The sequence below is a fragment of the Maylandia zebra genome, linkage group LG7 (genome assembly GCF_041146795.1).
Source record: "Maylandia zebra isolate NMK-2024a linkage group LG7, Mzebra_GT3a, whole genome shotgun sequence".
Classification (NCBI taxonomy): domain Eukaryota; kingdom Metazoa; phylum Chordata; class Actinopteri; order Cichliformes; family Cichlidae; genus Maylandia; species Maylandia zebra.
In genome coordinates this window covers 46,597,464-46,620,988 of record NC_135173.1, presented here as the reverse complement: position 1 = coordinate 46,620,988, position 23,525 = coordinate 46,597,464, and the positions used below count along the sequence as shown (strand labels likewise).

Below are 23,525 nucleotides of genomic sequence, written 5' to 3'. Positions count from 1 at the left end.
TAAATTTTTAGTGGGAGGCAGTCAGTTGATTGACTGATATATATATATATATATATATATATATATATATATATATATATATATATATATATATATATATATATATATATATATATTTAAACAAGTGCAGCATAATGGGGAAAGCTTAAAAAAAAACTCTAGACATTATTATTATTATAACAAGCTCTGTGATAGCAATAATGAAACACAGGTTACACAGTGCGTTAGTTCAAGGCTTTTTCTTAAGGGTCACTCTGTAGGGGGTAAATTGTTGATTTCCCCTCCATCAGCCTTTTTTATTTTTTGTCCTGAAAAATGACCTGATACTCGTTAGCATCGCCTCTAACCAAGCTCCTCTCCCCTCACGGCAGATATGTCCGCCGTGAGAAAGAAGGGGTAAAAAAAAAGAAAAGCCAGCCAGGGATTATGTGTCAGTTCCGAGGGAGCTGTTTGAACAGTGGGACGGAGAGGGAGCTAGAGACTCTTCTCCTGCTCCAGCTGCCATCCTACTCCTGCTCCTCCCCCTCCTCCTCCTCCTCCTCTCCACCAGAACCACTTCTCTTTCTCATCACATCCAGAGGTAAATAAGCTAGGTTCAACTGTTACAGCCTCTTTTCGGGCAGATTGTTTACCTCCCTGCGCGTTTTCCGCCGTCAGACAGCCACCGGGAGCCGTTACAGAAATCAGCCGAGGGGGTAATTCTGATTTGTGATGGGGGGTCTGTGCTTTGTACCCCTGCCTCCTTGGCGTCGGGTCGGGGTTACGCTTCCTTAGGCAAGTCCGAGGTCCACTTTCATAGCTGGAGATGCGACGATGAAGGCCACAGCAAGTGCGAAGTGCTAATCTAAAGCGATACGCGACCCGTGCGGTAAAAAGAGCGATATCGAATAAGCAGCACACGGCTAACCGGGTTTGATGCACTCCCGGTGATGCTAGCTAATGCAAGTTACAGATAAGGCTACACCTAGCCAGTTAGCATACATTAGCTACATCTTCAGTTGTTGCTAGCCGGCTAACCGCGAGTTCATTTTTGTCACTTTCACAGACGTCGTCGCTCCGCTCTTCCTCATAGCAAGGGTATGAAACAACAAAAATAATAACAACAGAGTATTAATGTAGTTATAAGTGTTGTCAAGACGAGCTAATGTCTCTGTTTTGTTTCCGGGCAGTCCCGGGAATCTTAACTGGCTCTGAAACAAAAGAAGAATTTTGAGACATAATTAGCTAACAGTGGCTTTTTCTTTTTAAATCGCCTTTGGATTTTGTTTTGTATGTTCCGTCGGCGAAACTGAAAGTATAAACACGGACAAGCAAGCTCAAGATGCCAGAGACACAAAAACAACACACAGAAACACAATCGGTGTCACTTTATTGTGTTTTTTTTAAATGAGTGATTAAATGAGAGCTGTCACCACTCGAGTCTACTTGCCAGTGCACGACGTGCGTTTGAGATCTAATGTAGTTGATTGCCGGTGTGTTTCCGCTCTCACTGTATTTTCGATTTAGAGCAGGTTGAAATTTCGCAACTGGATTGCATATCCTCAAGTTGTGTATATATATAAGGGGAAATTGTACCGGGGAGCAAGGTAGCATTTCCAACAGAGCCTTAAATCAATAACTGATAAAGCCATGCCCAGGCTTGTTGTGGGGCCTGTGTGACTCGTGTACCTCAGAGATTCAGTTATGCTGGCACTGTAATAATGCCCACTCGTGAACTCATACCATTTCTAATCCCCATCCCAGAGCAAGTACACTATAGCTGTCTGTAAAAATAATGGGCCATTTCTTAATTCAGTCTTGTTGCCACTTTTTTTTCTGTCTTTTGCAGCACTTTGGCGATGTGACATATAGGACGATTGGTGATATTGACCAACCTGTGCATTGACACGACCTCTTGACCTCATCTTCAGCATGAATGGTGACATGCCTCATGTTCCCATCACTACTCTTGCTGGAATTGCTAGCCTAACAGACTGTAAGTGCAACATCATCACAGCTTAAACACTAGAATTCAGACTAAAATGAGGCAAGACTAGTGATTACTTGAATGCCAAGCAGGCCGAAATTAACTGGGCATGTAGTTATAAGAACGCCTGAATACTAGTTATTGTCAATTCAGAGGTTATAGATTTATGTGCCCTATATCAGTTTCAGAAATGAAAAAAAGAAACATATGTAAAATATATTGTGTGCATCATTGCATTTAATACACATTCTGAAACCTTTGGATTGTTTATCCAGATTAGAATGTTGCTGCAAATTTAAATAGTGCATTGCCAAACAAAGTGTTACTTTTACATTACTTCTACATAGTGCATGTAAGTTGGGCATCCTTACAGGCGTTTCCCTGTACAGTTTTATGCCATGATTTTCTTTTAACTGTCCTTTCAGTGTTGAACCAGCTTCCTTTGCCTTCTCCCCTACCTGCCACCACTGCTAAGAGCCTCCTCTACAATGGAAGGATCTCAGAAGAGGTCAGCAGCCTGCTGGTGTGTCGAGACGAGAGTCTAGTGACTCAGCTGGCGCATAGCCTTAACCAGGTTTCCACCGAACACATGTAAGTTTCACTCGCTGATCTTTCATACCTCGCTGCAGTACTGTTTTGTTTTTTTGTTTTTTTAACTCTTAAATTATTTTTGAATTGCACATAAACTATTGCCCTGACAGTGTGTTATTTCAGAGTAATGACTGTTTAGCTCAGTACTATAGTCGGGTATTGCCAATTTAATGCCAGTGAGCACATTACAGTAGCTGGCTTTTGGGAATAGGTGGCTCTTACCTGTAACATAGATTGTTCTTATGTTTATTTTCCAGAGAGTTGAAGGACAACTTGGGCAACGATGAACCCGAGGGCGACATGCCAATGCTCCTACAAACTTTGCTGTCCAGGAATCCCAAAATCTTCAGGGACAAAAGTATGCAAACCCAGCACAAGGTTCTGGGTGGTAAGGAGGAGACACTGAGACATTGCTGTTGACTCTGCAGTTGATCTTGCTGCATGCTTTCTCTCTGCGGGTACCTTAGTTTAGCTTAATTATTCACCTGAGCATATCTTTTGCTGGATGTGCTACTTAGGCCTTGTTTCATCCTGTGTGATTCCCACACTGCAGTCATTGTCACCACAGGAGGAAACTCTGGAATCACCACACCACACAGAATAAGCATTTTAGCCTGTTACAGGAAAGTGCAACTATTCACACTGTTACTGCTGGATTGCATCGCGCTGATTACAAGAACTGAGCTGTCATTGATGTTTTTTGTTTTGTTTTTTCCCCCCTTGTAAGACATACTAGGGAGTGGCAAGACAAATATGGAAACCACTGGCAAGTGTGTTGCCGAGTTTTTGTATAAATGCAGGTTTAGTTTTAATGGGTGAGCATTGGCGGTTACATTGTTTCAGCACAAAAGGTGAGGACAAATGCTAATGTTAACTACAGATACTTGTGTATTTGCCCTTTGCACCGATAGATCAGCCTGTAGAAAGTGAAAAACAGCCCCTGTATGGAATTTGAAGAAGTTATCTTAATCACTTGATCAACAACAGTAATGGTCCAGTAAGTTTTGTGTTTGTCGTGGGATGGCCAGGTTTGCGCTGTCTCGTAACTAACAACAAAAACAGGGCTATTCTTTGTTTTGGTGACCAGCTTTCTAGTCAATTGCCTACAGCGTGCATAAAATAATTGTCTTAAATCAGTTTCGGCAGTCACAAGGCATCTTCACCTAGTTGTTTGGACAGATCCTGGCTCTTTTATCTCCTAGTCTTTAAAGTCTTTAAAGACTTTAGTCTTTAAAGTCCTAGTCTTTAAATGAAGCTATGTTCCCTTATTTGCAAGGGCTCACCACAGTGGGTAGCTCCGGATGTTTAATTTGGCAGAATTTTTTGATTGTTTTTATTTGCCAGATGCAAACCTCAAAGGGTTTTGTGTCTCCTTCTGGGGTCAAACCAGGAATCTTTAGCTTGTCAAGTGAAACTACATTAAAGGTCTAAGCTATAGGACCAAAGAAATATCTTTTATACAATTTTATTGTTTAGCACATCCTTTAATTAGTTTTTTTTTTTTACAGAGACTGTTTCTTCTATCCAGGTCTGTTGATTATTTAAAGTAGGGAATTTTTATCTTTTCATTTGTTTCTAGTGGATTGCAGTAGCTGTATAAATCTGGTAGACAAATGTCTCAAAATCTGGCTTCCCATTAGAGGTTAAGCTCTTCGTTGGGACTTGTGTGAAAAAGCCCTTTAAATCTATCTTCATATTGGTTATAAACTCAGATAATTAAAAAAACAAACAAAAACAGAACACTATTTTTTGATGTCTTCATTAGGTTAAAAAATACCTGTTGATGTTTATTCACCCTAATATAATTCGGGTCTCTGGAATTAATAATAAATAGGATCTGTCAAAAAAATTTACAGCCAGAGAGAGAAACAGCCTAGCTCTGTTTGTTTTGTTGTCATCGGCTAGATTGCTCATTGCCATAGACATTTTCATATTTGGCTTTGGCTTTAGCTTGGGAAAGTTTTATTATTATAGGAACAGCCGCAATATCTCACAGTCACAGGTGGTAATTGTAGCAATTATTAATAATATTATAATAATATTAAAGCAAACATTTAGGCATCATTATTGAGGACAGTGGCAAATGCAAAATGAAAACAAGAAAAAGTAAACAAGTGTTTGTGGTAATGACCACACTCACGGCCCGTAAAAATGTGGAGTCAAGCATCATTTAATGCTAATGGATGATAATGTACATAGCCTCCCGCTTTGGTTTATTCTCGCCATACTAACCTCTTTCTTCGTCACTCTGAAATTCACTTTGTCAGATTTTATTTTCATTACTTGAAAATATAATGCTGCTCCTGCAGTTTAGTACCAAACGCTCTGACATTGCAAACAAACTTGCATTATGAGACAATCACCCCACTGTTAGGACTGTGAAACCATGTTTTGTGTAATGCAACCACCATCACTAAACATGCCCTCAAAATGATCGCAGACTGGAATGGACACCTTTCCTGCATGGTTAATGGAAAAGGATGGGCAAGATTGTAGCAGACCTGTTGTATTAAGTGTTCACTTTATTTTGCATCTGAAATGTTGTCTTTAACACAGTTTTTCATCCTGCATATTTAATGTTGCAACTTTCTTCCTCATGCCTCAGTGGTAGAGAAAATATATATTATTATGTTTAAACAGGATCAGGATAATTTATAAAATACTTATTTGCTAAGACTTATTATAGACTTAATATCCTGGAATGAGAAAAATAACCTGCTTTATATTATAATATAGTGAACCCAGTATTCCTACTCAGTAGGCAGGCTTGGTTTAGCTGGAGAAATGCACATGCTGAGCTTCTTGTTTGATATGTGTCTAATTTTTGTTGTTGTCTTTATCTCATAGGTGTAATGCTGCAGCCAATAGTGCAGCAGTATAAGATTACTCAGAATCAGGTCCATGGGAGTCCAGCCTCAAACTATCAGCAAACCACTGTCCCTCAGAGCCCCTCTGGGTAAAGCAGTGCCACCGTATTGTCTGATGATGAAAATCAGAGGCATGTATTCCTCAGCTAAGGCTTCTTTTCCTTTGCTTTCCTCATCTGCAGATGCTTTACATCACCGCAGTCTGGTTCAGGGCCACGCTTTGTACCCCAGCAGAACAGCCCTATACCTAGTCCCTACACACCCCAGAGTCCCGCGGACTACATGCAGTACAATCCACCCAGTTATTCCCAACACCAACACGCTCAGCAAGGTGAGTGTAATGTTTGGTCAAGAGAAAAGTATCACATAAGCTGCATGTCGAATTGCTTTTAGTAACGACAGAAAATAGCAAACTGAAGTTTTATGTGCATTTGTGTACTTCAGCAACCAGTAACAGTGCACATGGTGACTTGGATAGACCTAGCTGGTTGTATGCAAATTACTTAACTGATCCCTAATAACATTACTAACTTATATACACCGTTAAGTGGTGAGAAAATGAGCAAATATCTAACTAGAATTTTAATTTCATTTTCGTTTCAGTTACGAGTGGCTTGAGAAATATCCATGACAGCAAAGTCTCTGGACATCTATCAACTGATTTATCGAATCACAATGCAAGACTGGGCTCAGATGAAGACTACATGAACGTGGCTCACAGACTGGGAAATGAGGTAATGTGGAAATTCAAGATATCATGAACTGGACCTCAGCTCAAACTAGGCGTGGGTGAAAAAATAAATAGAGCACAGTGTTGGGATATTTTACATGGCATTATTGCATCAATACAGGGAGACCAAATATTGATATTTGACTTAATAAATTAAAATACTCTGGAAATACTATAAACAAAATGGTTCGTCTCATGCAGATGAGATGATGCTAGCTGAGCAAACTTCAATTAAATCAGCTCAACCAAAAAACTACCCAGCACTAGACACATTTAGCTTGACAACGCTACCGACTAATTCAGAGCAAGCTAATGGGTCAACTAATGAGTAAAAACAGGACAGTTAACTTGATCCCATTCAGTCACAGACTGAAAGCAGACTGAGCCCATCTTATGGCAACATTTATGGCAGTGTGTGCTTAACAATCTAATTTTGTCACAACTAAAGTAAGGTAAATTATTGGATAAAGCAGATATTGACAAAGGTTAACTTTGAGGATGTAATTTGCAGTTGAAAAAGGTGATAAATCACAATATGTGTTATTGCAATACTCGGGATATCCCAAAATATAAAAAATCAGAAAAATATTGTATCGTGTCTGGTGACTCTTACATCTAGCTGACTGTTAAAATAATAAGAAATGTCTTGTGTTTCAATAGGAGCATGATTCTCCAATGAAGGCTGCTGCATTTTCAGTGAGATCCCCACAGTCGGCATGTTCTCCAGCTGGGAGTGAAGAGACTGTACAAAGTATGCTGCCTTAGCAACAAGTTAATTCTTCATTTTTGTGTCTTCGCAAAAAAACCTAATACACTGCTACAGAAATCACGTTTGGCTTAAATCTGTGGTCTTCACAATTCCATCAAATACTTTGTGTTTCTGCAGGGTCTAGGCCTTCCCTCATAATGCAGTCGCCTCCAGCTGATGTGCCACAAGGTGCACCGCCTGACCAAATCCTCACCTCGTCTGATCGCAAGAAGAAACATAAGGAGAGGAGTAAAGAAGAAAGTGATCCGATGGAAAAAAATGCCTTGTACGATATAGTTAGTTCACCAAAAGACTCGACCAAGCTGACCTTAAAACTGTCCAGAGTAAAGGTTCAAGACGTGGATCAATCTGAGGAGCTTCCCCCTGAGGCACATATGGAATTGGACCATGAAACAGTTATGATCAATAATAATAATAATAACCAGTTATCAAAACCTGCCCAGGAAGTTCCAAACAAGTTAGGAGCTGACGATCAAGCAAACTGTCAACAGGCTGCTGTGCGGTCAAATACCATTGAAACTGGTGTCACTGGCAGAGTTTCCTTTGATGATACAGAGATAGACACACTTGCAGAGATTGAGAGGATAGAACGCGAGTCAGCCAGTGACCGAGAACGATGGTCTAAAGAAGTTCAGGACAAAGGTGAAAATCTGTGTTTGTTTTTCCCCTGTGCTTCTTAGCATGTTTTTCTCATCTGTTAGGTTGTTTGTGTAGAGGTGCTAAGTTGTAGTGTTCTTTCTTTCAGACAAGCCGCTGAAGAAACGGAAACAAGACTCCTATCCCCAGGAACCCGGGACAGAGTCAAATGATGGGGCTGCCATTCATGGGGGCAACAGTGTCAGCAAGATGACACCCAAGAAGACGAATGCTGCAAGTAATGGTGCCAGTCGGCCTGCTTTGATGGTCAGTATCGATCTACAGCAAGCTGGCAGAGTAATAGGACAGCCTGTAGTGGTCTTGGAATCACAGCCGCTGTGTGAGGATCACCTACGTCGTCTGAAGTCAAACCCCGATGGAAAGGTCAAAAGGGTTGGTGATGACAGACCTGGGATCATCAAGCAGCATGCTGACACTCTCCAGAAGTCTGGCTCAGATGGACAACCGGAAATGTATAAACAGAAGCAGGAAAGCCAGCGTGAATCAAAACACAGACATGACGACAAAAGTGACAGCAGCAAGGGACCGTCAGATGACAGAAGGCCAGACCCCTCACGGCAGAAACTTGACAAGCATTCAAAGTCACGCCACAAAGAGGAAAAGAATCACAACAGCCACCGAATGCTTGAAAACCGACCCGACACCCCAAAAAACACGAGCAAGACAGAGCGCTCGAGACATGGAGAAGACAAAGGCAGGGATAGAGACAGGGATAAGGACAGAGAAAGACACAAGGATAGAGATAGAGCAAGAGACAGGGACAAAGAGAGAAACATAGAAAAAGAGAAGGAGAGAGACAGGGACAAAGACAGACACAAAGAGAAAGAGAGAGACAGGGACAAAGAAAAAAACATAGAAAAAGAGAGAGACAGGGACAAAGAAAAAAACATAGAAAAAGAGAGAGACAGGGACAAAGACAGACACATAGAAAAAGAGAAAGAGAGAGACAAAGCCAAGGACAGGGACAGGAAACAGAAGATGTTAAGAGAAAACTGCAGTCGAAACTTAGCTGACCCGCATACTAAACCTGACAGCACCAGACTAAAGCACGATGGAAGCAAAAAATCAGCTGACCCCAATAGTCGACAGAGGACAGGCAATTCCAGCCTTAAAAATCCCCAAAATAAGGACCAAAAGACAAGCGAGGACGGCAACATTAAGTGCCAAGCTGGAGACAAACGTCAGTCCTTTGAGGCCAAACCGAGCGAATTCCCCTCGTACCTGCTGGGTGGCAAGTCAGGGACCCTGAAGAACTTTGTGATTCCTAAATTGAAACGAGATGGAAAAGATAAAGATCCCCCAAATAAACTAGTAGAAGGCTGGAGCGAACCGCGAGTAAGGCTGGAGAGAGTCTCATTGGTAGATAACTTAAACAAAGGAGCTAAACCCGTTGTCGTGGTTAAAAAACTCAGCGTTGATGAGGTGAAAAAGATCATTAAGGAAAGCAGGAACGCGCACGGCTCCAGATCCAGGAACTGGTCATTTTGTGAGAGGACAAACAAGCGAAGCCACAGTATGATTAGCAAGAGATCCAAATATGCTGAGTTGGCCTCGGATGATGACCAAGACAAGGATGACGATGAAGACTCTGACAATGAGCGTGAGTATCGCTGCCTTTTATAATCTCATGTTCTCAGTCGTGTAAAAACTGAAATCATGTATCGCCTCTGCTCCCACAGTAGCTTCTAAAAATGCTGCTCATTTTTTCCACGATCTGCATAAGGACCTGAAATAGTCAGTACCTGTTGCTATGGTTCAGTTCAAGAGAAAATATTACTCCTGGTGGATGTGCTTCCTCTTAAAGTTGCACAGAAATTTAATTGAAATTGTTCCTGTTTTGACCTTGAGCATTGCATGTGTTCTGGCAATTGTGTTCATCCTTTTGTAGTGTGTTACACTTGCTTTTCTATCTGTTTTTGTTTAATATTGTTAAAGTGTCTGCTGCCCACTTGTCCAGGCCACTATTGAAGCATGTTTAATCTCAATTACAGTTAAATTAGTGATAATGTTAGGCCTTAAAAATTGCAAGTTTTTAGAAGAGCACATGGGAATTCTGTAAAATCTACCAAAGTGCTTTACTGTCTCTACTTCTGATGGAATTTCCTTTTATTTATTTACAGTATTTTGACAGTGATGCATTTTTTTTGTTTTCTTTGTGCACCACTATTGTGCATTTTAAGTCAAACCAGTATTTAACAAAAGTATTACATGAATTTTTTAGGAATTATGGCCATTTTTATACATAGTCCTCTATTTTCAGAGGCTCAAAAGCAAGTGGACAGTTGAAATAAAAGCAGGTTCGTGGCCAGAAGAAGCCAGTTCCCTTGTTATTTAATGACAGATGAATCAGATAAAATGTCTAACTCCCAAGTACTTAACTTGAATTTGGTAGCTTTTAATTGGAACTTAGCATGAGGTCCAAAGAGTAATGAGAGAAAGACGCCATCATTAGGCGGGAAAAACAAAACAAAACCTGTCAGAATGACAATAAAACCTTTAGACTGCAGAGTCTTTTCAAGTATTAAAAACAATCCTTATTTTTACATTTGTATTAGTTTGTCCAATAACTTTTGACCCTCTAACAATGGAGTTAATGCAGTACTTTTACAAAACCTCTTGGATTACAGCTCAAAGTGTGCACTTCAGTCACACCTTGACTGTTTGAGTTAAAGTCACCAGTGTTGGTGTGCAAAAGCAAAATTACAAAAATGTAACTTTTTCCTAAAAATTAGACCTAATTATAAATTATAGCCCTAATTGCATGTAAAGCAGTAACTTTACAATGCAGATGCTGTCTCAACGTGTACTCTTCTCTGTTGTTGTTTTTTTAGATGCAAGGAAAAAGAAAAAGAAAGACCACGATAAGACGTGGAAGCATGAAGAGAGAAGAGGTTCTGGAGAACACCGTCGAAGTGGAGGTTTTCATAACGCTCGCCGAGGGTCTGGTAGCCGTCAGCGCGACTGGAGAGATGAAGATTCAGATGAAGGCTCTCTCCCACCGAGCCTGAGTGATGGTCAGATTTTTATTTTTATTTTTTTTGCATACGCTTACCAGTGGATAAGTGGATAATCAAATAATGTGGTGGCCAGTGAAGCCCGTGCTTTCACTTTTTGATTAGATTACAGCTGTCCTGTCATTCAGATTATCGTTATTTAAAATAATTGGTCATTCCAGTTCCTGGGGTGTGTAGAATACAACATCAATTTGTTTCTCTGTTGATGGCTTGAGGGTTGGTTGTTGCTGCTGCTGATTTGGGTACTATTGTGTGTGTGTGTGTGTTTAGTTGCCAGAAAGCAGAAGAAAAAGGATAAACTGAAAAACAGGAAGATTTATGATTCCAAGTTGACACCAGAGGGTATTGACCTGGCACTTTGAATTCTTTTATAATTAATTCATAATTAATTTTATTAAAACATAATGTATTTGTATTAATCAGTTCTCAATGACGTTAATCTAACAGAGATGATGGACTCCTCCACATTTAAGAGATTTGCATCGAATATTGACAGCGTTCTTGAGAATCTCGAAGACGTGGACCTCACTGCCGCAGGTAGTTATGATTTACTCTGCTGTTTTCAGACTCTTTGACATTTATCGAGTGTCACATTAAAAAATAGTGACATTGTAACTCTGTGCCAGATGATGATGAAATACCTCAAGAGCTCTTACTTGGAAAGCAGCAGCTGAGTGAGCTGGGCAGCGATTCTGCTAAGATTAAAGCTATGGGCATCTCTAACAAGGTGAGAAGGACATGTTCTTGCAGTGTTAAATTGTTACACTCATGGTGACAGCATTTTGTCATTGTAAACAACCTTAAATGACACCTACTGTACGGTTAAAGTAACCAATTATTTTTTTCTGCAGTTTTCTTCTAGTAAACTGGTGAAGTTTTTGAATATTTTGGAGAGGAACATTCAGGACAGCGTCAAACTTTCTACACTAATGAACCATGTAAGTTCTCAGCCTGATCTTAGTTATGCTGTTCAGGCACAAAATGTGAAATTTATTTCCTTTTTTAAAAAACTGAATCATAGGGTAATGACTCCATGGATGAGGAGCGGTTGTGGCGCAACCTCATCATGGAGCGAGTGACCAAGTCGGCCGATGCTTGTTTGACTGCACTCAACATAATGACGTCTCCGCACATGCCAAAGGCTGTTTATATAGAAGATGTGATTGAGAGGGTGCTGCAGTACACCAAGTTCCATCTGCAAAACTCTTTGTACCCTCAGTATGACCCAGTCTACAGAGTGGATCCCCACGGAGGTCAGCCACAGTTTTATTACGTTCTTTTTAGCTGTTTTAACACGTACAGCAATAATCATGATTTCCAAGAGATTAAAAAAATGTGTGTATTTTAGCATTTAGGAGTTTTTAAAACTTTACTTACTTGAATTTCTTACGGTATTTTGGTAGTGCTTGATAATAAAGCCAGTGACTTTTGGTGTGACTAATAGAAGTTTTTTTATACATTTCAAATTCTCTTGTCCTCCTTTTGGCCACAAATCATTTTAAATCTAAAACTAATGCATTTACCTTTACCAAAGTTCCTCCCATGTAACATACGGTACATTGTGGGCTGTAACATCAAGTATTTCTTATCAGCTGATGTTAAGACCCTGGATTTGAATCTAAAGATTGTGTCAGAATATCTGAGAAATTCTAACATATTACTTCTGGGGTTTTTTGTTTAAATAATTTATTCTTGTTTATTTATCGGATCTTCCTCACCCAGGTGGCATGCATACTTCAAAGTCCAAGAGAGCCAAATGTTCTACCCACAAACAGAAGGTGGTAGTCCTGCTCTACAACAAAGTGTGCGATATCATCAGCAGCATCTCTGAGCTCCTTGAAATCCAGCTGCTTACTGACACCACAATTCTGCAGGTGCAGTTTTGAATCTGCCTTCACATCACTCAGATTTGTGTCCTCATGTCACCTTGGCTGTTGAGTTAACTCATATCTCACTGCTTTTGTGCCCATCTTTTAGGTGTCCACCCTTGGCATTACACCATTTTTTGTGGAGAATGTTAGTGAACTGCAGTTATGTGCCATCACACTAGTGACTGCGGTGAGTATTACTATAGGTGCTTCTGAAATTGATTTGGATTAAGTTTTTGATGGGATGCTTCAGTGTGACGTCTGGACTGGTGTATTTTGATGCGGTTGTTTCTTGTTTGACTCTCGTGTAGGTGTTTTCTCATTACAAGAAGCACAGGCAGCTCATTCTTGAAGAGATTTTCACCTCCCTGGCCAGACTGCCGACTAGTAAACGCAGCCTGAGGAATTTCAGGTAACTACAACCAGAGTAAATATTTGCTCAATATCAGATGTTTATTGAGGCCCCCAGTGTAACATAAGGACACTGATGTCTCATACTCCCCAGGCTGAACAGCAGTGACTCAGATGGAGAACCTTTGTATATCCAGATGGTCACAGCCCTTGTTCTTCAGCTCATCCAGTGTGTGGTCCACCTTCCCTCTGAGAAAGAGACAGAGGATGAGCACAATAAGAAGGTGACATTAAGGTTTTAATAGATTTTTTAAAACCATATTTGCCTTCAATAAATACCCAAAACATGTATTTTAAGAAATGCTAAAACTGTTTTTTATTGGGTATTTATTGTCTAGGTGGATAAAGATGTTCTTATTACAAACTCTTATGAAACTGCCATGAGGACAGCTCAGAACTTCTTATCTGTGTTCCTCAAGAAGTAAGTCATTGTTCCTACTCTTGCTATAACCTGTCATGTCTGTGTGACTGTGACTCCTTATATGTTGTATCTTTTTCTGTGGAATAAGCTGCACTGCATGTGTTGCTATTCTGTAAGTACTCTGCATGTTTCAGGTGTGGCAGTAAACAGGGAGAGGAGGATTACAGGCCGCTGTTTGAGAACTTTGTTCATGACCTGCTGTCTACAGTTAACAAGCCTGAGTGGCCTGCTGCTGAGCTGCTCCTGAGTTTACTGGGCCGGTTGCTGGTGAGTGTCACCACTCGTCATCTGCCCACTAGGAAAAAGTTGCAGATGTTTGGTTTTCTTATGACATTTCTCCTCCTTGTCTTGTGTTCCAGGTGCACCAGTTCAGTAACAAGCAGACAGAAATGGCACTTAGGGTGGCATCGCTGGACTACCTTGGCACTGTCGCTTCCCGTCTGCGTAAAGATGCTGTCACTAGCAAGATGGACCAAAAGGCTATTGACCGCATCCTCAGAGAGGTAGACTAACAGAATTTGTTTAACAGATAAAAAACCAACCAAGATGTCGATCTGCTTTTAAAATGCTTTTGGCATTTTTTCACAGACTGAAGGCAGCAACGAGATACCAAAACTACAGAAGGCTTTGCTCGGCTACCTAGATGAGAACATTGAGACGGATCCATCATTGGTGGTGTGTTTTTAACTAGATTTTTCATGAACTAAAATCTACGGAACTGCTTTTGTGTTTTAAAAAGATGTATTATACTCTGCCCTTATATATTTATGTGTTTGTTTCATCCAGTTTGCTAGGAAGTTTTATATTGCCCAGTGGTTCAGGGACATTACAAGTGAGGCAGAAAAGGCAATGAAGTCTCAAAGTGAGGACGACGAGGACTTGAAAGGTCACCATCATTCCAGGGATGTTGACTCGACCGCCGAGATCATGCAGAAGGCGGAGGCAAGGAAGAAATTCCTCCGCAAGGCCGTCAAGACGTCAACATCGCATTTCAGTTCCCTAAGGTAAATAGTGCTTCACTCACGACACTACTTCGCCACATTGCTCGTTTGTCCTCTCATCCTTATAGTAAACGATCCTCTCGACTTTTCTTTCAGGATGAACTCTGACACAATAAACTACAACGACTCCTGTCTGATTGTTAGATATCTGGCCTCCATGAGGCCGTTTGCACAAAGCTTTGATATTTATTTATCACAGGTAAGATGATCATTAGCTTGAATTAGCTTAAACACCAGTGACTGTTTATATTGTGTCAGCTGTCATTAATTTTTTTCTCTCTATGGCTTCAAACTAGATCCTGAGAGTGCTGGGAGAGAGTGCTATTGCAGTCAGAACTAAAGCTATGAAGTGTCTCTCTGAAGTAGTGGCTGTAGATCCAAGTATCCTGGCACGGGTAGGTCATTCAGTATCGACTGCTACTTGGCTCTTGCAGCTTGTCTGACACAGAACGTGTTTCAGCTGTTGTGACTGTGCAGATTTGTCCGCAACTGAGCACCAGAGCTGTAAATGCTGCCTTGCTAACGTGCTGCTCATGGCTCGATGCCACAGAGATTGATAGCTATAGTTCTGTCCTGTCACTGTCCTAAACTAATTTTCCTTCTTTATTTTTTTAAGCTGGACATGCAACGTGGGGTTCATTGTCGCCTCATGGACAACTCCACCAGTGTGCGAGAGGCTGCTGTGGAGCTCCTCGGCCGTTTTGTGCTAAGTCGACCTGAGCTCATTGAGCAGTACTATGACATGCTCATTGAAAGGATACTGGTAACTTCTTCTTCTTTCCTCCAGTCCTTTAACTACATGAGTGTTAACCTATTGATGTGCTAAAGTCTAGATTTACTTTAATCACAACATGTGTTCTTTTATGGGTTTGTAAAGAGAAATTTGTCCTGGAAAGTTTAATTCAAAATACAAAAGTTCATAAGAGTTTAAAACATTTTTTTCCTACAGTGCCACCTAAAGATCAAGTGAAGAACTGCAGGAATATATTTCTGTTATTATTTTCTCTTATTCTTCCTGTTTGCCATTATATTTATCTATCATTTTCAGTGTTATATATATATATATATATATATATATATATATATATATATATATATATATATATATATATATATATATATATATATATATATATATATATATATATATATATATATGTATATATATATATGTATATATGTACACACACACACACACACACACACACACACACACACTGGATAAGTAATACTTTTGGATTTACTCCATAAGTCACAACAAAAGGAAACTAATGTTCAGTTGTTCCTTCGTCTTTGTCAGGACACAGGCATCAGTGTGAGAAAAAGAGTCATTAAGATCATGAGGGATATTTGTCTAGAGCAGCCAGACTTCCACAAGATCACCGAGATGTGCGTGAAGATGATCCGGAGGGTCAACGATGAGGAAGGGATCAAGGCTGGTGTTTTTGTTGTTGTTTTTGTTTAATGTACATTTTTACAGTCGACTGTTGGAAGTAGCGTTCATATACAGTGTGTCTAACTAAACATCTTTTCCTCTGCAGAAACTGGTGAATGAGACATTCCAGAAACTCTGGTTCTCCCCGACGCCGAGCCACGACAAAGAAGCCATGACCAGAAAGATCCTGAACATCACAGACGTGGTGTGTATTATCAGGACAAAAGGGAGAAACAAAAAAACAAAAAGTGATCTTATTTAAATAAGTAAAATGAACTAACTTGTGTGTTTGTTTTTTTTTGTTTTTTTTTTATTCCAGGTGTTGGCATGTAAAGACTCAGGCTACGACTGGTTTGAGCAGCTTCTCCAAAATGTTAGTTGACTTTGTTGCTGTCTCAGAAGCTGCTTGTCTGCATTTTTTCATTTGGCACTCTTTTTAATTACTGTGTTGGGTCATTTTTCTTTTTTTTTTTCTTTTTAGCTGCTGAAATCAGAGGAGGATGCTTCGTACAAACCTGCAGGGAAGGCTTGTGTTCAGCTAGTGGACAATCTAGTGGAACATATACTAAAATATGAGGAGTCTCTTGCGGGTAAATGTATTTTGCTAAAAAAAGAACAAACATAGGTGTGTATTTGCTTCTAAAAGTCTTATTACAGATAATAACCCTGTTGTGTTTGTGTCTCAGATTGTGAGGACAAAGGGGTCAGCTCAGGTCGTCTGGTAGCGTGCATCACCACTCTCTACCTGTTTAGTAAAATCAGGGCAGAGTTAATGGTTAAGCATGCCATGACTATGCAGCCCTACCTGACCACCAAGTGCAATGTAAGTACTGTGATAGTTTTTTTTTATTTTTCGAATGTTTGAGATACTCACAGGCAAGCTAAACATGGACCTGGACAGTGAAGCTGCCATGTGTTTTTGTGCTGTCATCTGTCAGAGTCAGAACGACTTCATGGTGATATGCAACGTGGCTAAGATCCTGGAGCTGGTCGTGCCTCTGATGGAACACCCGAGTGCGACTTTCCTCACTACCATCGAAGAAGACCTAATGAAGCTTATCATCAAATACGGCATGACGGTAGGTCTCGTTTGCAGCTCGCTGCTTTCAGAGGTAGCTTTAAAAACCACAAACAGCGTGGGAGACAGTTGTTCTGATACATCCTTTTGTGCTCCCCAGGTTGTGCAACACTGTGTGAGCTGTCTTGGTGCTATCGTGAACAAGGTCACACACAACTACAAGTTTGTTTGGGCTTGTTTTAATCGGTACTATGGTAAGGATTTCTTCTTTTTTTAAGACAAAACACAACCACATTTCCCAAACATTTGTTGTGTTTAGTTATTTAAGAGTCCTTACTAATCTAATATGACAGTGGAGTTTAAAAACAAACACACACTCTCAGACGAGCTGGTTGTTTTCTTTGTGACTCAGAAAACCTTTGCCAATAGGGAAGTTGCAGAGTGCCCTCTGGTGGGCAAACTATCCAACATCAACATGGTTAAAATGTGTTTGTTCTCTCTCCTGCTTGCTTTTAAATTGTCAGTCATCGGCTGTTATAAATGTTAGTAACAAAATATCGACAAATTATCAATATCAGGTATTAATAGAGCCAGTACTTTAAGCCAGTTATGAGTTTGTGCCAAGCTGATGCACAAAACACAATGTTATGATTTCAGTCAGTAGATCACAGCCTTTCCTCTGTCGCTGTGGATCCATAAGCAGCCAGAAAGAAAAAGGATGATGGCTGATATTATGATTTTTTTTCTCCTCTCAAAAGCTAGTTAGTTGTGAGCTCCTTTTTACAGGTTTAAAAGGGTTGTTGCTAGTCTGTGAACTGTTACTAAGGAATCGTTGCCTACTTGTTTCATGTCTTTGTTTTTGTCTCTGAGAACCTCACCGTGATGTGTTCCACTTTATGCTGAACTGTCACTTAATGCTTGAGTTTTTTGTTTCAAAGGCATTTCTACTGTGAAATAAAGCAGAAAAGGTACAAATTGGTGGATAATAAAAATTCTCCTGAAATGAAAAGCTCTGTGAAAACCTAAACTATATAAGCGCAGGTCAGGAAATGCAGTCGTTCGACTTATTACTTCACATTAAAGCTCACTTGACTGTTTGTGTTATCTTATAGGAGCGTTAGCAAAACTCAAGACACAGCACCAAGAGGATCCCACCAGCTCCACCCTGGCTGCTAACAAACCCACTCTTCTGCGCTCGCTCTTCACTGTGGGGGCTCTGTGTCGACACTTTGATTTCGATCAAGAAGAGTTCAAAGGTGCTAACAAGGTAAACCCTGGCCCTTCGCTTGAATGTTGTAGTGGCTCCATGGAGTTGTTGTTAAGAAATTCTCTTAACTCATGAAAGATCGACCTGTTTTGAGACTGGGAGGCAGAGTTTCAGCATGAAGGGTACCCAGCATGAATGAATGTGAATGAAGACTGCAAGAGCTATTTTGATTGCTGGGTCTCTTTGTTTCTTAGATTGTCATCAAAGACAAAGTGTTGGAGCTTCTGCTGTATTTCACTACTCACGAAGAGGAGGAGGTCCAGATCAAGGCAATCATAGGTTTAGGTATATATCCTACACCTCAGAAAAGGCTCGTATAGATGTGTTTATAGTGTCACTTAATGTTTACAGCTTTCCTTTAACTTTGACTTTTGTTTTCTTTGTAAATCTGTATTTTAAATCAATTCCTCTCTTCCAAGGGTTTCAGTTCATCATGCACCCAGAGCTCATGTTTGTGCAGGAGTTGAAGGTTCTTTATAACAGCATCCTGTCGGACGAGAACAGTTCAGTCAATTTGAAGATCCAGGTCCTCAAAAACCTGCAGACATACCTGCAGGAGGAGGACTCTCGAATGCAGGAGGCTGACCGTGAATGTGAGTTTAACAGTTCCAGCTCACGTCCATTGTTATCCATGCACATGCAGTGAAACATGGCAGCCACTTAACGTGACACCTGCGCACTCACCAGGCTGATGTTTTTGCTTCTTCAGGGAAGAATAAAGCCAAGCAAGAGGATCTCAAGGAAATGGGGGACATCTCATCGGGCATGAGCAGCTCCATAATGCAGATTTATTTAAAGCAGGTTCTGGAGTCCTTCTTCCACTCGCAGTCCACAGTTCGGCACTTTGCCTTGAGTGTCATCACCCTGACTCTTAGTCAGGGCCTCATTCACCCTGTACAGGTGTGTTCACAGTCTTACATCAGTATAGCCTGATAAGGTTTATTTACATTTTCTGAATATTTTTTTAGGTGGGTTTTTGAAATTTATTTTTTATGTTTTGCAGTTTGCATACTCGTAAATTGTAAATTGTTGTTTCAGTGTGTGCCCTACTTGATCGCTATGGGAACAGACCCGGAGCCAACAATGAAGAACAAGGCCGATCAGCAGCTGGTGGAGATCGACAAAAAATACTCAGGCTTTATTCATGTGAGTTGGCTTGTGGTTTTTGACAACTGGAAAAATGTGAAAGTGTAAAAAAAGGTGGGAAAATAGAACTTTCTGTGTAATAAATGTATTTACATCTAATACTTTTATATTATTATTACATTCTGCAATTTGTTTTTGTTTTTTTAACTCACACCTTACTTAAAAAACTCAGGCTTTAAAAATAAATTGTATTTCAAATGTCATCATTTAACGTGCCCACCTAATGAGTTATCTCACTGTTTTTTGGGGGGGGGGTTTGCAGATGAAGGCTGTCGCAGGGCTGAAGATGTCTTATCAGGTGCAACAGGCCATAAATGGATCCAAACACGCTGTCATTCGTGGTTTCCGTCACGACGACTCCGACTCGGCTCTCTGCTCTCATCTCTACACCATGGTCCGTGGGAACCGCCAACATAGACGGGCTTTTCTAATTTCCCTGCTCAACCTGTTTGACGACAGCTCTGTAAGTTCATCTCTTTACTTTGGCACGATTGGCCTTTGTCAGGAGATATTTAGGTTGCTGTATTTGCCCTCAGAAGAGCAATTACACCTGTTTGTTATTTAAAAATGTGCGTTTTTGACTTTGTCTCCTGCAGAAAACAGAGGTGAACATGCTGCTGTTCATAGCAGATAACTTGGCCTGCTTCCCTTATCAGACCCAGGAGGAACCTCTTTTCATCATGCATCATATAGACATTACCCTGTCTGTCTCTGGTAGCAACTTGCTCCAGTCATTTAAAGAGGTGCAAAGCTTTGTCTAGTTTTGTTTATCAGTTGTTATGCTTGGTCGCTGTGCTCAAGAGAAGATGCATATCTGACCTTTCTTTTGTCATTTGTGCAGTGTTTACAGAAAGAGCCTATAAGGCATGAAAAGAAGATGAAGATGAATAAGAAAAAGAAAAAGAAGAAGCATTCTCGCAGAAAGAGCTACAGCTCTGATGACGACGACGATGATGAAAAGGATGATGAAAGCAGCAGCACATCCAGCAGCAGTGACGAGGAGGAAGATGTAGTGCAGAGGAAAAAGGGTTCCGATTCCGACTCTGACCTGGACGATGAGGACGCAGTGATGGACCGTCTGCCTGAAAACACCAAACCTCTGCTGGAGTTTGCTAGTGCGTCACAGGGCATTTTGCTGGTGCTGGTGCTCAAACAGCATTTGAAGAATCTGTACGGCTTCTCGGACAGGTGGGCCTCGGAGAAAATGTTAATCTTTTATTATCTCTTTGTGAGCAATGCAAATCACTTTACTGAGCAATTTTGTTTGTGTTACAGCAAAATCCAGAAGTATTCACCGACAGAGTCTGCCAAAGTATATGACAAGACAGTGAACAGGAAATCTAAGGTGCACTTCAACCCTAGTCAGACACTGGATTACCTAAGGAGTGATCTGGCCAACACAGATCTCAGCTACGAGGCCAAGAAGAACATTGCAAAACAGTATTTGGATGTAAGCTTTCAATATACTCGTGTCTCCGTTTGGAAACATAAGCAGTAGCTGTGTCCGTTAGTCTGCATGTAATAATGACGGGAAGTCTTATTGGTTTTCTGTCCGAGAAACTGTTTGTCCTTGTTTGTAAAACACGTGCAGGGTAGAAATGATCATTATTACATTTTTTCTGCCTTCAATTTCTTAGTTCAAGGTTCTAATGGATCATTTGGATCGGGATGAAGAGGACGAGGACGGTGAAGCAAATGCCAATGCCAGAAACAAAGCCATTACTTCACTGCTGAGGGGTCCAAAACCCCGAAACCACAACCACAGTAATCATGCAGCTCCAGTGGAGACAGATGATGAGGAGAGCGAGGATGAAGATCCCCCTGCTGTAAGAACTTTATTTGTTTTCCTCATGGTATCTGCTACAATGCTGGAAATATGTGGTGGTGTTTGTTATGCTGGGTTAAAGGTGCCAGAAAATGACAGATTGAAGCAAACTGACTTTTATTGCATGCATACACATAAAGACGCCCACACCATTGAACATTTATTGGATTTTCCTCTGTAGAGAGGGGCTTATGGTAATGTTAGTATGTACAGTGTTATGATTTGAGCACTTCTACAGAGGTCAGACAAATATTATAGATATAAAAATCATGTGTAAAAGAGGGCTTTCAGCAGACTGGAGTCCTGTGAAAAACACCCCATGATTCAACACCTTGTAGAACCACCTTTAGCAGCAATAACTTAGCAATAACACAGCAATAACTCTGTGTGATTTTATCAGCCTCTTACATTTTTATGGAAGAGTTTTGGCCCAAACATTACTTCAGTTCATTGAGGTTTGCAGGCATTCATTTAGACGCAGCTCTTTTAAGGTCCCGGCACAGCATTTCAGTCAGGCTGAGGTCTGCAATTTGACTGGACCGTTACAGCACCGCGATTCTTTTCTTTTTCATTCTTTTTCTACTAACGTGCTCAGGATCATCGCCCTGTTGTATGACCCAGTTTGAGCCAAGCTGCTGTCAGCTGCCAGACAGACAACCTCACATTTGACTCTAGAATACTTTGTTATAAAGAAGAGTTCATTGTCGACGGCAAGGTGTCCAGATCCTGTAGCTGCAAAACCTAAATCCTCACTTAGTTTTCATCAAACATGGTGCTGTGCATTATGAACAAATATCTCCACTTTGGCATCATCTGTCCAAAGGACATTGTTCCAGGAGTCTTGTGGTTTGTTCAGATGCAGTTTTGCAAATCTAAGCCCTGCGGCCGTGTTCTTTTTAGAGAGATGAGGCTTTCTTCTGGGAACCCTTCTAAACAAGCAGTACTTGTTTAGTCTTTTGGCTAATGAACTTTAACATTTAACTTTCTACTGGCCTGTAGAGTCTGAGATGTAGCTTTTGGATTTTTTTGCAGTTTCTCTTAAGGATTGCACAATCTGACCTTGGGGTGATTTTGCTGGAATGTCCATGGCACTATGTGACGCTATGTTAACACACATCTGAATGCTCTAGAGCAGAAAACAGCTAAAACCTCTGCTTTTACAAAGGTGCTCAAATTTGCTGACGATCAGCTTTAAAGTGCATTCGATTAGCAGCATACTTATACAGCAGGAACTTAGCCACAGGGCAGATCACTGTACTTAAACCCTGCAAAGCATAACCAAATAAATTACAGTAGATTACTTCAACACCGCCAATATTACAAAGTTGTACTGTACATTTATATTAATGTTTACAAACAACAGACGTGAAGAATGATTTTCAGTGTTTAACAGTGCATTGTATCTACAGCATATCCATTAACGTATTATCCCCACATAAATAAGAGTTTCTGACACTGCCTGTCATTCACAGCGAAAGCCAAGGAAAGGTGGAGACTGTGCAGAGGATTCAGGTAACATGAACGAGACAGTAGAGGTAATGGACATCGTAGCCATCTACTGTCGCAAATACAAAGACAGACCGCAGATTGCCAGGGTCGTCCAGAAGACCAGAAATGGCTACAGTATACACTGGATGACTGGATCTTACTCTGGATCCTGGGCTGTCGCAAAGAAACGGGACGGCCGCAAAAAGGTGCCTTGGGTTGACAATATCAAGGAGTCGGACATTATTTGCAAGAAAATCTCTTTGACAAGCGGACAGAAGCTCACGAACAAAGTGGCACAGACGTTACGGGCGCTGTATGCTGCCAAGGAGGGGACTAAGAGTTAATCAAAGAGATTAGTGAAACATCTTGCACAGCTCAACACTATGGATCCAATATGTTACATACACAGAAGTTAGATTAACGTCCTGGTGGTGGAAGAGTGTTGTAAACACGTCTGTCTAAATACACACGTGTTCAAAGGCAAGAAAAAGACAAGAAGGAAATGTTTAGGAAAACATTGTGTGGGAGTTCCTTCGCTGTTGTGCAGCAACTTGGTTGTTTGATTTTTACTCCCACTGTATTATAGATGAACTAAAAAAACGTGTTTATATCTGAACATAATTCTGTAAAAAAAAAAAAACAAAGTGAATGTTGGAAATTAGTGTATTGATGATGTTCTTAATAAAGTGGTTTTTGAATTTAAACTAGCACCAGATGGATTTATTCACTTGACCTGAACTTCCACAACTTCTAACTTTCGTTTTTCTCCTGTTTAGACATTTTTGTTTATTACCTTCATTCTATAATGGACTATCTTTGATATAATTTATTTATGTTCAGACAAGTGCAGTATCTGTGCCATTATTGTTTTTAATATAGATTTTTGATGTTATAGAGCACAGAGGAACAAAAAAGAGTGAGCGCCTGCTCTTCTGATGGAATAAATACTGCAATAAATTTTTCTTACATCTTTGTTCCTTGTTTGCGTTTTTTTCTCCTGCAGGCATCAGACCGTGTAATGTGCTTGGTTTTTATTTTCCCACTGTGTGTT

General features: G+C 40.5%; 1 protein-coding gene across 4 annotated transcripts; it reads left to right on the top strand.

The window, feature by feature from the left end:
- The first annotated feature begins 444 nt into the window (after positions 1–444).
- Positions 445–23,181, top strand: LOC101478247 (nipped-B-like protein B). 4 transcript variants are annotated; one of them, XM_076886507.1, is made up of 46 exons: positions 445–580; positions 1,829–1,975; positions 2,392–2,557; positions 2,815–2,915; positions 5,405–5,513; positions 5,607–5,755; positions 6,028–6,158; positions 6,815–6,905; positions 7,041–7,565; positions 7,669–9,180; positions 10,412–10,594; positions 10,865–10,936; positions 11,042–11,131; positions 11,221–11,321; positions 11,446–11,532; positions 11,616–11,847; positions 12,317–12,468; positions 12,572–12,652; positions 12,774–12,874; positions 12,968–13,097; positions 13,212–13,294; positions 13,429–13,561; positions 13,654–13,797; positions 13,883–13,969; positions 14,081–14,298; positions 14,392–14,494; positions 14,592–14,690; positions 14,912–15,058; positions 15,596–15,730; positions 15,837–15,935; positions 16,050–16,103; positions 16,212–16,320; positions 16,417–16,553; positions 16,669–16,809; positions 16,909–17,002; positions 17,861–18,015; positions 18,210–18,300; positions 18,435–18,608; positions 18,725–18,915; positions 19,054–19,161; positions 19,424–19,624; positions 19,758–19,904; positions 20,003–20,349; positions 20,437–20,611; positions 20,799–20,987; positions 22,459–23,181. In XM_076886507.1, the coding sequence occupies exons 2-46, from the start codon at positions 1,912–1,914 to the stop codon at positions 22,816–22,818; spliced, it is 7,998 nt and encodes a 2,665-aa protein (XP_076742622.1). In that variant the 5' UTR covers positions 445–580; positions 1,829–1,911; the 3' UTR covers positions 22,819–23,181. The 4 variants fall into 4 exon arrangements, with proteins under 4 accessions (XP_076742622.1, XP_076742619.1, XP_076742620.1 ...); XM_076886504.1 differs by having other exon boundaries at positions 2,815–2,945; XM_076886505.1 differs by having other exon boundaries at positions 573–695; positions 2,815–2,945.
- Positions 23,182–23,525: the final 344 nt, after the last annotated feature.